This window comes from Neodiprion fabricii, chromosome 3 (assembly GCF_021155785.1).
Source record: "Neodiprion fabricii isolate iyNeoFabr1 chromosome 3, iyNeoFabr1.1, whole genome shotgun sequence".
Taxonomy (NCBI): Eukaryota; Metazoa; Arthropoda; class Insecta; order Hymenoptera; family Diprionidae; genus Neodiprion; species Neodiprion fabricii.
In genome coordinates this window covers 34649327-34663663 of record NC_060241.1, presented here as the reverse complement: position 1 = coordinate 34663663, position 14337 = coordinate 34649327, and the positions used below count along the sequence as shown (strand labels likewise).

The 14337-nt window shown below is 37.7% G+C and overlaps 4 protein-coding genes across 15 annotated transcripts; 2 read left to right on the top strand and 2 right to left on the bottom strand.

Annotated features, from left to right (window-relative positions):
- The first annotated feature begins 3343 nt into the window (after nucleotides 1-3343).
- On the top strand, nucleotides 3344-6155 carry LOC124178178 (5'-AMP-activated protein kinase subunit beta-1). 7 transcript variants are annotated; one of them, XM_046561396.1, is made up of 6 exons: nucleotides 3344-3470; nucleotides 3557-3663; nucleotides 4091-4301; nucleotides 4688-4963; nucleotides 5235-5465; nucleotides 5564-6155. In XM_046561396.1, the coding sequence occupies exons 3-6, from the start codon at nucleotides 4107-4109 to the stop codon at nucleotides 5708-5710; spliced, it is 849 nt and encodes a 282-aa protein (XP_046417352.1). In that variant the 5' UTR covers nucleotides 3344-3470; nucleotides 3557-3663; nucleotides 4091-4106; the 3' UTR covers nucleotides 5711-6155. The 7 variants fall into 7 exon arrangements, with proteins under 7 accessions (XP_046417352.1, XP_046417349.1, XP_046417350.1 ...); XM_046561393.1 differs by having other exon boundaries at nucleotides 3557-3736; XM_046561394.1 differs by having other exon boundaries at nucleotides 3557-3756.
- Nucleotides 5820-9777, bottom strand: LOC124178175 (pancreatic triacylglycerol lipase-like). Of its 6 annotated transcripts, XM_046561388.1 has the most exons (7): nucleotides 8821-9006; nucleotides 8558-8734; nucleotides 7745-7931; nucleotides 7470-7618; nucleotides 7046-7222; nucleotides 6698-6973; nucleotides 5820-6623 (listed from the first exon to the last, which is right to left on the bottom strand). In XM_046561388.1, the coding sequence occupies exons 3-7, from the start codon at nucleotides 7849-7851 to the stop codon at nucleotides 6385-6387; spliced, it is 948 nt and encodes a 315-aa protein (XP_046417344.1). In that variant the 5' UTR covers nucleotides 7852-7931; nucleotides 8558-8734; nucleotides 8821-9006; the 3' UTR covers nucleotides 5820-6384. The 6 variants fall into 6 exon arrangements, with proteins under 6 accessions (XP_046417344.1, XP_046417341.1, XP_046417343.1 ...); XM_046561385.1 differs by lacking the exons at nucleotides 8558-8734; nucleotides 8821-9006 and adding an exon at nucleotides 9602-9777; XM_046561387.1 differs by having other exon boundaries at nucleotides 8558-9006.
- Nucleotides 9778-10096: 319 nt separating this feature from the next.
- On the bottom strand, nucleotides 10097-10466 carry LOC124178184 (histone H4). Its single transcript, XM_046561405.1, has one exon. The coding sequence runs from the start codon at nucleotides 10428-10430 to the stop codon at nucleotides 10119-10121; it is 312 nt and encodes a 103-aa protein (XP_046417361.1). The 5' UTR covers nucleotides 10431-10466; the 3' UTR covers nucleotides 10097-10118.
- Nucleotides 10467-10635: 169 nt separating this feature from the next.
- On the top strand, nucleotides 10636-11161 carry LOC124178181 (histone H3). The gene has a single exon (XM_046561402.1). It carries the CDS (start codon nucleotides 10693-10695, stop codon nucleotides 11101-11103), a length of 411 nt encoding a protein of 136 aa, XP_046417358.1. The 5' UTR covers nucleotides 10636-10692; the 3' UTR covers nucleotides 11104-11161.
- Nucleotides 11162-14337: the final 3176 nt, after the last annotated feature.

Here is a 14337-nt window from a genome sequence, read left to right as displayed (position 1 = left end):
TGCAGTCTTAAGGGTCTCCTTATCAGCTGCATTTAAGCGGAGTAAATGTTGTTTTATCCAATTATGGAAAGAGAGAACAGCTGCTTTGTCTTTAGGACCAAGACGATGAACAGTGGGTTCTTTAAGTACAATCTTCCCAGTCTCCACAGCTGGCGGGGTCTTCGCTTTTTCAACTGCCAAATCAAGCACATCTTGAAGTAGTAATTTATTTGTTTTTCCAACTGGAATCAACAGTAGAACGTTTCTGATTACGGTAAGAATTTCTTTTGGTCTAATACTCTCTGTCGTAAACCAAAAATTTGCAAAGTTTACCAAGTGTCCTCTGACATCACTCTCTGGAATTTTTAACCAAACACACCGTCTCTGCCCTTTAGTCATACAGATTTCGTCTGACCATTTAAACTCTATTTCCAGTTCTTCCGGCAAGTCTACCGTTTCCTCTTCTGACATTTTAAATGTAGATTTTGAACCAGCAGACATGGTTTAACAAGTAAACACTCGAGATATGAACACAAAATGAAAGAAGCTGTGGGGATTATACTGACGAACTTGTAAAGACAGCTAAACAAGTAGAAAAAAGGCGTGCGGACAGGTGATTCCCTGACTAACGTTTGGCGCGATTTTAGAAGCATTCGAATATATATGATTCACTACTCTACCCCCAGTCCGAAACATATACCTGTAATTTGTACATTTTGTTCACATGTTTCCACCAGATGTCTCGCCGACAGAAGTCGATAAGAAAGAACGTATAGTATATGTATACATCACGTGAGGAAGCAACGCAAACGCCAACATACAGTACCCAGCAGCGTCTCGATTGTACGACAGTTGATCTGGATTTACAAAAAGTATTAACCAATCGCAACAGTATTACAGAAGAATCGGCCAATACGATCATCGATCTGGGAGCTGCGAAGGATACGGTCAGTTTCCATGCAGTTTCCTAACTTCCTAGTGGATGTTGCATTATCGACTGCAAGCATTGTCGGCAGTTCTCTTTCTTATCTTACGCTTCCAAAACCTCGGTTGGGTTTATCCTTAGTCTACATGTTAGTTTAAACACGGTTATTTAGATTTACTGTACTCCAGATTAGTTCAGTGGCCCTGCAAAGGAAGCAGCCTTGTTTATTAAATTAGAGATGTGAAGTTAATTATTTCTCTGACAAATTTTTTTACAATGGCAGTATCACAAAGGGTTAAAATTTACAAATATCACAGAGGAGCACCAATATTATTTAAAATAGTAAATTTTACATATCAAGAAAGGATAGACTGTTTCGAACCTTGCAATTTCTGAAATTTCTGTAGAAGTTGGATGTCCTAATTTGTCTTTTTATAAAATTTGGTCCGTCATTTAACAAACAAAATGTTTGATAACAGACTTGGTCGAAAGTTCTCTACATAGGGATATAGTCATCAATTTCAGTACATTTGATTTTGAATTTGTTTTGCTTTCAATGAGTTGATGATCAAGCTACCTCAAGTTTGCGAATATTGATTATTTAGTTTTATCAACTTTCTAGTAGCGTATTTTGCCCACTTGACCGATGAACTGGCGTAAGGGTTATCAGTTTTCAGATCTTTATGTTGAAATATACCAGGTCTTTTCTTGATGAGTAATGATGCAAGCTTAGAACAAAAAGATTGATTCTCACGAATGTTCAAATGACGAAAAATATCTTCAAACAATATTCTCGCCCATTTCCACGAGTACTGAGGTTTCTCTTGCTGCATGTAGATATCCAAAAAATTAATCAGCCGCTCGCAACTCTCCGTATCCTGTTCACTGTTGGCGATAAATGAAAGCAATTGTTTTTCCTCAATATTTTTGTATAGTAACTTGACATCAAGAAACATGGTCACTAATCCAATTCCATTGCCTTCCATGAATTTAAGACACCCATTCTGAAGAATTTGTTTGGCAAATAGAGCAGATTCAGATTCACCACCTTCAATCATAGTTTTTGTGTACTCAAATATTAATAAATGAAATAGATTACGAGCCTTATTCTTGCGATTCTTATTCAGAGCATCTGACGCCAATTTTAAGCAATTTGCCGAAGGTGCGACTAAAGCAACAGTGAGGTTGATGTCGGGAAACAAGCAATCAAATATTTTCCAAGCTTTATAGGGAAAGTATTCTTTGACGTGCGACTCTTTCCTGACTATCAGTTGCATCAGTATTAGAGCAAAGAATCCAAGTACAGTCCTGAGCTTGTAACTGGCAGAACTATGCATATCGTTATCAGTGGATTTTAAAAGAATTAAATTCTCTTTTAGCCAGTTGTGAAAAGCAAAAACATTGGCTTTGACGTCACAATCAAGATCATCCACAACAGGATCTTTAATTACATGTTTGTCAGCCTCAACGGCCGTAGGAATCTGTGCTGTTTCGATCGCTGAATCGAACACATTTTTGAGCAGTAATTCATTACATGTGCCAAGTGGAAACATGAGAAGTACATTTCTGATAATAATGTTAATTTCTTCTGGTTCAATCTTGTCATCTGAGAACCAAAGATTTACAAATCTTACCAAGTGTCCTTCAATATCATTTTCTGGAATTTCTTTCCATACACACAAACTCAACGCCTCGGAGATGCAAAATTCATCAGTCCAGCCAACCACTGGATCTGGGAACCAACTATTCTAAAAAAAAAAAAGAAGAAAACATCGTTATCTTAGTGCAACGCATAAACCGATGTTGTTGAGTTAAATAATACATTGAATAAAGATCCTTGGAGGTATTTGATTGCATGGATTCTTTCTTTCTTTTCCAGAATTTTTCTGCTGTTATTCAAATTACGTCATTGCCGGTGTCCAATAATGAAAAAAAAAAAAAACACAAGAATTCACATTATAAGCCAATGAGCAAGTCAGTGAATACAGAACACTGTGTTGACCTAGGCCACGGTTTGTGACCTAGGCTAACCATGCTTTTCTACACACTTCAAAATGATCCACATGTCTTGTCGTCTTCAACAATTCTTTGGTCGATGTATCTTTTCAGACCCATAAGATTGCGCAACTTACATATTCCGCAACGATGGCTTCGATATCAATATCGTTCTCGAATATTCTCCAAAGATCGTCATCAGAACCAGCCTTGCGCAGTTCAGCTTTCGAAAAATCGTCCATGGTTTCAACGACTCTGATCACGGTCTTCAATCATGCAGGCAATTGTCGGCATAAAATTAGTTTTGTTTACAAAATTACGGATGATCCGATTTTGAAGGCTATGTCAACTAGGGGCGAAATCCCAGCGCCGATGGTGATTTTTGACAAAATTTTTTACCAGTAAGCGACCAACCCCCTCCCAAAGACTGTTAAGCACTGCTAATAATAAATGTTCTCGGGAGTTCACTCATCCTTCTCACGACTAAGATGTGAATAGTTCCAAAATATTCTGCCAGATGACCTAGACGTCTAGTTTCCTGCAAACAGAGATGGCTCTCTACTTATTCACGGTAAGTAGATAGACGTTAAAGAAAAAGGCAATTGCCTGAATTCACAATTTTAAAGTTTCATACTGACGCAAAACCTTATGAAACAGAACTTTTCTACAAACTGCAAAATGACGGTAGAAGTGTTGAATGTTTCGAAGCAAATTACAACGACGTCAGTCGAGGTAACCAATCAGGCGCCATTGGTCTGATCGAGGTAACCTCATCACCAAGTATATCAATCTTGCTCAAGGGCTGCTTTTTTGTCACGCAACAGCTGATATCCTCAAGTAATTAAAACCTAATTTTGGTAATTTTTGCTGCTGTAACGTTTATTCTACCTGTGATAAAATAAAATTAAATAAAAAAACTAAAGCATGTATCAAGTTCGATGAAATTTTGTTAGCCGAAACGCTATTATCTAAGGTATGTAATGAATAAGCAGATAACGATTTCGTTGGTAAACAAACGTGACAAATTTTCATATCGTTAGAAACTACATCCATCTCGATGTTATGATTAATTCTTCGTAATTCCTTGATTGCTAATGACATCATTGTACTTTTAGGTCTTTTAGCCAACCTAAACAGTTAGCTTATGTACTAATTAGATATTCCATGAATCTGAATTAACCTTTTATCTAGGGATCAAAGCTCAAGGATGGGTAACGCAGGCAGCCATGTTCCTGGACATCATAGTAGTAGCGTAGTACGAGAAAGTCATCACAGACATGGCAAGGATCATCCACCTTCCTCCCCTGGAAAAGATGGACAAGCTTTTATTTTTGACAAAAAGCCAAGTCAAAAGCTAGTCTTTCAATCGTCTCACGACGAGGAAGAGCCTTATTACACAAAGGTGTGATTAATAATTTTATCATTTGACAAATAGTTACTTGAAAACTACACTTATTACTGCGCACGGATCTTTGATTTTGATTAAATTTTATGATTATGAACAGCTTTTTTTGAATATCATAGTTATGAACTTTAATAACAAAGTAAAACTCAAATAGATTCCACTTTCACGGCCTCACCTCAGTGTTAAATTCCTTCTAGCAAATTAACTACGTTTATTCTGCTTCTATGTAATACTTGCTTTTCAGTCTGTAAAAGAATATAAAATTAGTATTTCTTTGTGTCCTGACCAAACATAAAACTCAACAAGTTGAATAAAGATACACATGCCATGTATAATCGTGATACCAATTTGGTATGGGCAATGAACCGCTAAGTATTGAACAGGCTGGTCCAGGAGATGGGGACAACTTTGGACCTGGGCGTCCTCGTTCAAATACAGTATCTGAGGGAACCAAAGTTTCCGATAGCAAAGTATTACCGACTGTGTTCAAATGGGAAGGAGGTGGTAAACAAGTATATATCAGTGGTACTTTCACGGAATGGAAAACATTACCAATGGTTAAAAGCCACGGAGATTTTGTGACGATCATCGATTTGCCCGAGGGTGAACATCAATACAAATTCTATGTAGATGGGGAATGGAGACATGATCCAGGATTGGTGAGTTGGAAGACAAATCAATTTTAATATCAATATATATCAAGAGCTGATAGTTGGAATAAAAATTACTACTTTCATAACACGAAGGCTACAAATTATCCTCAACTAAGGCCAGTTTGTCGGTGGAATAGATATTAGGAGAGTTGTTTGGAAACAGCTGTGAATTGATTTATATGTATTGACTCTTCCTAATATTGCAAAATAGCCTTGTTGATATTATATAATACCTGTTTCATTCTTGTGTTCTATTCTGTTAATTTAAAAATTACAGAAAATCGTTGACAACGGTTTGGGATCAAAGAATAACCTTGTCTCAGTGAAACAATCAGATTTCGAGGTCTTCCAAGCGCTAGCAAAAGACAGCGAAGGAATAATTAGCAGTGCTCAGACAGAATACAGTCAAGAGATTCCGCCAAATAAGCCTTGGGAAAAAGTTGCTGGCCCTCCAGTCTTGCCACCACACTTATTGCAAGTTATTTTGAACAAGGACACTCCCATGTCTGTCAGTATTAACATCTAGCCTTTAATACGCATAAAATTTTAGTAAGTTTTCTTTTTTCACTTACGCATATTTATTCTTTCCTAAATTATACCTTTCAGTGTGAACCAACGCTTCTACCTGAGCCAAACCACGTTATGTTGAATCACCTTTATGCCTTGAGCATCAAAGACAGTGTGATGGTTCTTTCGGCCACCCATCGTTATCGCAAAAAATACGTTACAACTCTACTCTACAAGCCTATATAATATTTCTTTTCTTTCTCATTCCTCTGTAAAAAAGTTGCTATAGTTTCGTTTCATTAAAGTATGTTAGTTTCTGTCAAGAAATACTTACAAAAGATTTTTCGCTTACATGTCAAATAACAGAACATTAGTGATTGTCTATAACGACATTTGATTAAAGTGATTACCCTCGATCCTCTTTAGCTTGTAATATATTGTACCTTACGTATCTGTTGAGTATTGTAACTATTATTTATTAAAATCAAAAATTTCTTGAATTGTTCACGTCGATAATGTAATCCGTAAGTCGATCTTGTGAATTTTGTGAATTAATATTGAAGCATGAAAAATGGTGCATTCGTTTGTTGTACAGTAATGTAAGAATATTGTGGGAAATGTATCGATTATTGATAAACAAAAAAGAAACGCGAGAGAAAAATAATAATAAAAAATTATAAGAAAACGTTAATTTACATAGTGACGAAGTTTTCATTAATAATTTTCTCTGATCACCTTATAGTTTAGCGATATTTATTGATTACAATCACATTGCACACGCGCATGAAATTTGCAGCAAAAAAATGCATTACGTGAAATAGGTATAACATTTAAAACGATGCATTTGTTACTGTGTTACATGTTATACTCCGTCCAGACTAGACAAGCATTAGTTTTGGGATGCTTCGCGCAACTATGGATCAAACTTCATTTTGAGTGACCTCCGCAGCATAACCATAAGGCTTCTCGTGTCTAGTTTGCAAAAAGTAAGAGCCATTCGTAGAAGGATCGGTGTGAGCTCCCATGTACGCGACATCAGAATCAGAGCATTTTTTCCCCATGTAATGGTCCCAGTCGGAACATCTTGTGGCCGGAAACCCGTTTTTTATAATTATACTCTCGATAAAATATTCGTAAGATCTTCCGTGGCTGCAGGCCTCTGAAATCCATAATTTTTACATCGTTAGTTTTATTCCGGAAATTTTCCATCTAAATCACTACTAATTGCCTCACCCAACAGCTCTGGAATGCAGCAACATCCGGGCTGCACCGCAGTTCCTCCATTTGGATAGAAGTCTGCATGACCTAAGGGCTGGAAGTAGCCCAAAACTCCACCGCAGGAATGAATGATGTCAACAAACTTAGCGTCAGACGGGTCCAATCGAGTTTCTAAAGTTGAGAATATGTGAATACCCGGCAATGCGGGATCCAATCCTGTTATGCGACCGAGAAGACCAGAAGTTGTTTGATGTCCTGTGTTTCCGGCAACGTGCGCTCCCAGGGAATGTCCTTACATTTGTCAATATTTCATCAACGCCAAAAATCTTAAATTGCTTGAAGTTTTTCACACCGTCAACTTACCAATGAAATGAACGTCCTCTGTTTTCATCCCAGTCGCGTGGACCAAGAAGTCAATAAACGTGGCCGCGTCTTTTCCCACTCTTCCGGTGTTCGCCATCGGTCCTAGATAAAACGTGCTAGCAGCCAGCGGCTCCCAATCAACCAGGAAGACGTTGTACTCACCCTGAGCCAACCACGCTTTAGAAATTATGTCCAAATATTACGTTAGAAATCTACCAGTGATTATATTAACGAAAATAGTTCTTATAGCTTTTCTGTAATTCTGTCTTGTCGTTTAGCAAACACTGGAAAGCGGACGTAAAAGATGAGAGTAATTTAGGGAATGGAACACCAAACGGAAGATGAAAATGTTGAAATGTGGCCAATTTGCGACACCAGTCTCAAAAGTAAATGTTTTGGTGGAAAAAAAGTGTACATAACTTACCGTCTTTCATATCTCGAAAACCAGCACTAAACGCACTAGATTTCCAACCATGAGTGATGAACTTTGTTGGACGCGACGGAGAAAATCCTGACTTGTTTAACGCTTCCTTATCATTTATTTTAATTTTCGTACCGTTTTTGGGACCCTCTCTGAAAATGATATTACATATTTCAGATATTTCGTATTAAACCTGTACTGGCCTATTGCTTTCGGTTCAAAAGTAAAAATTCTCCAGATCACTGCTGTGCGACTCTATCTCATTGGTTCTCGAATACCGTGTATGCAGGAAGTAGGTAATTCGATCCTCGTCGAAAAAACCACGAGTCTCTGGCACATATCCCTTCAGAACGGCAACTTGTGGTTGACCATTTCCATCTGGCATGAAGATCCAATCATCTCCGTATCCATCATATTTTTTGCGAAGTTCCTTGATCGCTGAATTTGGCAAGGATGCGAAATATCCTGGGACAACAAGAAGCAGAATGATTGATGATGTGAACAGACCTTTCATTTGCATTTCCGTAAGCTTCTTTTAATAAAAAACTACGTTGCGAATTTCTTCGACATATACTGCACAGCAAAATAATACAAATCTATGACACTGTGCGGGGCGTTTTAAATTATAAATGCTGTGGTTTGAGTTACACGGCGTGTATTTAAGGCGATCGCGAGTACCTTCGGACAAACGTGTCCTTATAAATCTTCGTAGTATCAAAAAGGCAAGGTTTACCTTTTGGCGTGTCCCACTTATTTGGTATTCTATCTAAAATTCTTATCATAAATGCGGATATACTGTCAAGTAGTTACCTAGTAATGCTTCAACGGTTGTAATTTATTCCTACTGTCACAGATTGGTGCCTTAACGCGTACCTATGGTCAAACCTGATGTGCGCATATCATTTACACCGTAATTTTTCACTAGGGCTACTTATAAGTTATACAGGTGATACGATTTAATTAACACACTGTACCGAATGATTAACATTTCCTACTGCAACAAGTTTAACCGGGAAAATAATGAGAAACAGAATATGCAGTATCTAGTAAAATACTGAATGAAGATTTAACTTAAATGTGCTAATACTTACTTGTAACAATTATCTCTTTCCTTTTAATTTGACCAGTAGGTTTCTAATCAAGTAACATTTCGCTTTCAATACGATGTTTTCACTTTCACAAAAATAATACTTCATGGTAAAATGTCTTCAGGATGATTAACCCGGTGGATTAATTGCCGGGATGCTTTGTTACCTCACAGTAGAGAACTTCGTTGAAACAGAACGAACATGTGCGACTTGTGACTGAACTGTTGGCCGTTGCTAATAAATTTTGGTGGAATTATGCACTTTACTTTCCGAGTCCGGCATTTATTTGAATTCATAATGCAGCGCCACGTAGCGTCTATCATCAGGCCGTGCGGCGCTATCTGCATCATATGCACTTTTATCGTATACGCCACTGTTGTTCCTTCCTGGTACGTGCAATGCAACACTAGTCTTATTTACGTATACATATAGTTCTTATGCATATACATATATGCGTATCTCATATGCATACGTATATCGATGTATGTAAACTTTGTTTCGCTTCCTCAAGCAGTTCAAAATGGTGGAAAATCCCAACGTGCACAAAACAATTAACTTTTTGGCGAACGTGTTCCTCTAAAAATTTTTACGCAATATCTTATCATAGGCGAATTAAGTATTTCTCATTGAGAAAAGGGCATGAGAAACTCGATCGGACTGGTCAGGTAGGCACGGACAGACTGTAGAAGCCTGCACAATACAGGTTTAGTACACGGCTCCACTTTTTTTTCTCAATCGATTCGTTCTGGATATAACGAAGTCTACGTCCCTGGAGGGTTTCTAGCCTTGATTTGGCTGAGTTTGTAAATAACTAACACGTCTCTGATAAATTTAATAAATCTAATTCAACGTATTATTTATTGCACCTACTCAATAAATCTAATTGAGTGTATTATTTATTACAGCTATTCAATTGCACAGTACAATTGAATATGTATTCCGGTCAGCGAACTAATGGGTTCAAGACAATCTAGTGTTTTCCTGTAACCGAGCACCATAATTCGTCACAAATGAAATACCATTTAAATTCGTTGGGTAATGCCGTACCGTGTACATAGATATACGTCCTTATATGTGTACGGTGCATGAGAACGGCACTGTAGTGTGAGGACTTGTTTGGTAGCAACAGCCGGCATGCCACGAAAGATCTGGAACTTTCATATCTTAATACTCGGCATGTGTCGATTATACTTACACATCTGCAAGAGCAATGCAAACTGAATTTGCGGAATTAAAATAACTGGACATCTCTGCCAGTGTTTGTCCACAATTTCATTCATTTATTATCGCATAATATTCAATATTTGCATTCCATTAAGATATATGTATGGTATAATATTCCGCTATACTATCGGAACGTTCAAACGGTTACGTTCACAATTTGAATCCGAATTGTACGAAGTGTCTGTTACACGATGAAGTCAGTTACATATTTACAAGTACATCATAAGATGTATTTGAAAACTACTGTTTACATTTTCGTACGAAATTCGTTTGCTTTGAAAATTTTCGTGGCCCTGAAAAGGGCCGGTTGTGGTGCCGACGCGGGCAAGCGCTTGTAGATTTAACCTCCAAATCCGTAAAGAGTGCGACCTTGTCGTTTCAGAGCGTATACAACGTCCATCGCGGTCACGGTTTTCCTCTTGGCGTGCTCGGTGTAAGTCACAGCATCACGAATGACGTTCTCAAGAAACACCTTCAGGACACCACGAGTCTCTTCATAGATCAGCCCGGAGATTCTTTTCACTCCACCACGGCGGGCCAGACGACGAATAGCGGGCTTGGTTATTCCCTGGATGTTATCACGAAGCACCTTCCTGTGCCGCTTCGCTCCTCCTTTACCCAATCCCTTTCCTCCCTTTCCTCGACCAGTCATCTTGAAACCTTGTATAGACTTGTTAACGTTGGAGAGTCTTTGCACGAATGCTGTCTAGAGCCAGGCACAGTCGATATATATATACCTTTCAGACCGGTTCCCCCACTCTGCGGCACGGACCAATCAACGGTCCCGCTGCGGTTCGCCTTGGGGTTATATACTTCGGGTGGGGCTCGCTGCCGTTACTATCGTACAGAGCTCATTTCACTACGGATCTACGACGCTAAAGTGACTTCGGTTCAAGCTACTAAGTAACTTAGACATGGCACGTACAAAGCAAACTGCCCGCAAATCGACCGGTGGTAAAGCTCCGCGGAAACAGCTGGCCACAAAAGCAGCAAGGAAAAGTGCCCCGGCCACAGGTGGAGTGAAGAAGCCTCATCGTTACCGTCCTGGAACTGTTGCTCTTCGTGAAATTCGTAGATACCAGAAGAGCACGGAACTTCTAATTCGCAAGCTTCCATTCCAGCGGTTGGTACGTGAAATTGCACAAGATTTCAAGACTGATCTTCGGTTCCAGAGTTCTGCAGTTATGGCTCTTCAGGAAGCTAGCGAGGCTTACTTGGTTGGACTATTTGAGGACACGAATCTGTGCGCTATTCACGCCAAACGTGTCACTATCATGCCCAAGGACATACAGTTGGCACGTCGTATTCGTGGCGAGCGAGCGTAATTGATTCACGAGACATACGTCGAGAGAAAAACCAACCGGCCCTTATCAGGGCCACCAATTTTAGTCAAAGCAAAGAACTGATCCAAACAGACGCATTTTTACCTCGCATATGATTTTACGATTCGTAGTTTATCGAGTTGTGACACTATCTTTGAAAATTAACCCTTCGAGTATCCTAGTGATTTTATAAATACATCACGTGTATCAAGTCCGGATTTTGTCTTCTGTATTAAATCTATGCTAGCAAATTACAAAACTGAAGGAATACAATATTAAATATCGTATGAAAACAATTATTTACTCGAAAGCACACCATTTCATTTGATCTCACGTTACATTTTCTATAGAATGCTCTTTACTTTTAGATGATTAGATTTTCCGCACAAACCAACAAAGTATGCCAAAGACAGGAATCAAAAAAATTGGCATCGCTAGGAAAATTTCCAATTTATCAGACAAATGTACCTAAAATAGTTGAATTCTGTATACTCCCGAGATTTCCACTTGCATTTTTGCAACGTTAAAGATACTCTCCAGTAAATAAATAATACACAGCGAAATGAAAATTAGTATTGATAACTTTGCCAGTGTTAGAGATTTGAAAAATAAATTTTAGTATGAAAATTCTGAATATTTACGAAAAAAAATCTAATGAGCTTACACAAATGCATATGCCGTCCAAAGCAGTAATACGTATGAATACCGTTTGTATCGAAATTTCGGGAAGTAAAAAACAAAAAAAAACAAAAAATCAATTTTATTCGTGCTAATGGCACTGAACACGAATAAAATAATTTTCCGACTTTGTGGTAAAATAAATCTGAGAAAACTCGAATAAAACAAACCAAAGGGTACGACAGATGTTCGTGGCCAAATTTAAGACAATTTATACGAATATGGTCAGCAAGTGAAATGAACAAAAGACCCCATTAAAATTTGATCACATCAATAACGGCAGTTTTATCATATCAAACGTTATGATCATGAAACCTTGTTGATACCTTTGCTTGTGTTATTCAAATTTACTCGGCTTGTTCTGACAATATTTTAGGAATGTTATTTTGTTCATTTTCACTATCGTTGATGCAAAGAACAAAACGAGATTTTTCCAACGGTTTTCCCTACGTGTTATATGCTCTGTCATAATCTCGTCAAGATGTATGAAACCCATTGCAAAATTTCACACACATATGACGGAAAAGCAGAAAATAATTATTTAAATATAAAAATTTTAACTTACTACGTTTTTAAAACGGACTAAAAAATTCAAAATAATTTCCCCTAGCCCCACACAGATTTAAAACGAAAAATGTGGTGCGCATCCAATAGATAATTAATGCACAAATAGTACACCCCGGTTACTGAAAATTTTATTGCGCTGTAATCGATACGAATTGTTTGAATTTTCTCGACGCAGCTACTTTCTGCCCTCGTTACAATTATCTAATACATGCACCCTACTTTTTTCGTGTTAAATCTGTATGGGGCTAGAACAAATTGTCTCATACTTTTTAATTTGTCTTAAAAACGTGATAATTTAAATATTTTATCTTGATTTAAATAATTATCCTTTACTCTTGACGCAGACGTTACGGCCCATACATCCTTCATACATCAGATATTCACTGGTAGCGGCAAATATTGCTATGGAAAAATTTCACTGGATTCTTGAGCCAGCTGTATACGCAAGCCAGGTGGTTGGATACCCTTCGCTAACCATTGTAACTGCTCGAGGGGACGCAGTCTACCTGGCCAAAAAAATGTTGGGACGCCACGCCGCGTTCCGGATTAGGCTCACCTGGCGTATCGCTGTTACGGTTACAGCTTAAGGACTAGAAATCGAATTTCAAACTACGCTTAGTCCGATGTTTATCCATATACTGTAAGAAAAATAATGGAGAAGTTATTGCGACGCAAACGACCAGTCGTATATCTTGTTCTGAGACAAGCTTGATTCACAAGTATTGACCATTCGCTGCAGTCCGACGCAACGTAAACCATACAAATGCCCAATACCTGTTGCAGAAAAAAAATAAACCAGACAAATTCTTATAGTATGAATTTGAGGAGTACATATTCTCTAGATTCGAAATGTAGGTATGAGTGAAACATTCCTACTGGAGCGCCAGTAATAATTTTGTTGGCGATACGTATCGTGCCATGTACTGTGAATCGACCTTTATTCTTGCCAATTTTTAAACCGCCATTTGACCTTTTCTTCGCCCTGTTGTACAGGGTGTAAAAAAATTATGTGTCACCGTTTTACCAGATGATTTTCCATGTTGAGATCAGCACAGATCCTGAAAAAAATCGTCGCCACAAAATTGATCTTCATTTTGATGGTAAAGGTCACGTAGTTAAAAAATTTTATGATTCTATAAGATTCTACTTGTGAGAGGAACAAGTCTCTAAGAAACGATGAATCGTGAGAACTTCGTTCTTACAGAAAACAATTTTCGAACTGTATAAAAAAAACAGATATTAGGATAAATTACAAATCGATATTCTGCCGAATTGATTATTCAGTGAATTCTTGTATCTGTCAGTTCGATAAACGAATTTCAGTCGCTGATCCAGGAGTTATGACCCAACTGATGAAAAAGAGTTTTTAAGACTTGATAGAAAAAAGAAACATAGAAACTCGATGAATATCAGTATCTACATCGCTGACGAGCACGAGTATTCAAACGATGTTGACATTTTTCAAATTTCGTATTTTTCGGAAATGGCTATCCATGTGGAGTTTCCTAAAAAAATACGTATCGGATATTTATGTACATTGCCTCGTTACTGAGCTGAAAAATTCAGAAATAGATCATTTATTTTTTCATGTTCATCAAATGTTTCATTGCGCTCAGGAACGCTAAACATTAATATTAAGTGTTCGTATTGTAGCAGGCGTTTATTTTCTCTTCTGACAACTATTAAACATGTGACTGAAAAAGAAAACGATTGATTTGTAATCAATCTATTGTATACGTATGTATATTTCTCGGCAATCCGTAGTTCTGGACGTTGAAATTCACAGTATATTGAAAAGATTTTCGAAGACATTTTATCTTGAGCTGAATTGCTTTCTATTGAAATAGGACTTTCCTGCATCAATAGGAATAGTTAACCATCAACGACAAAATCAATAATTTTATATGGAGGCGAATACGTGTATTAAAGAAATTCAAAAAATTGCGGAACAATGAAATGCTCCGTAACGTGCATAGAATATTCATTCGCTTG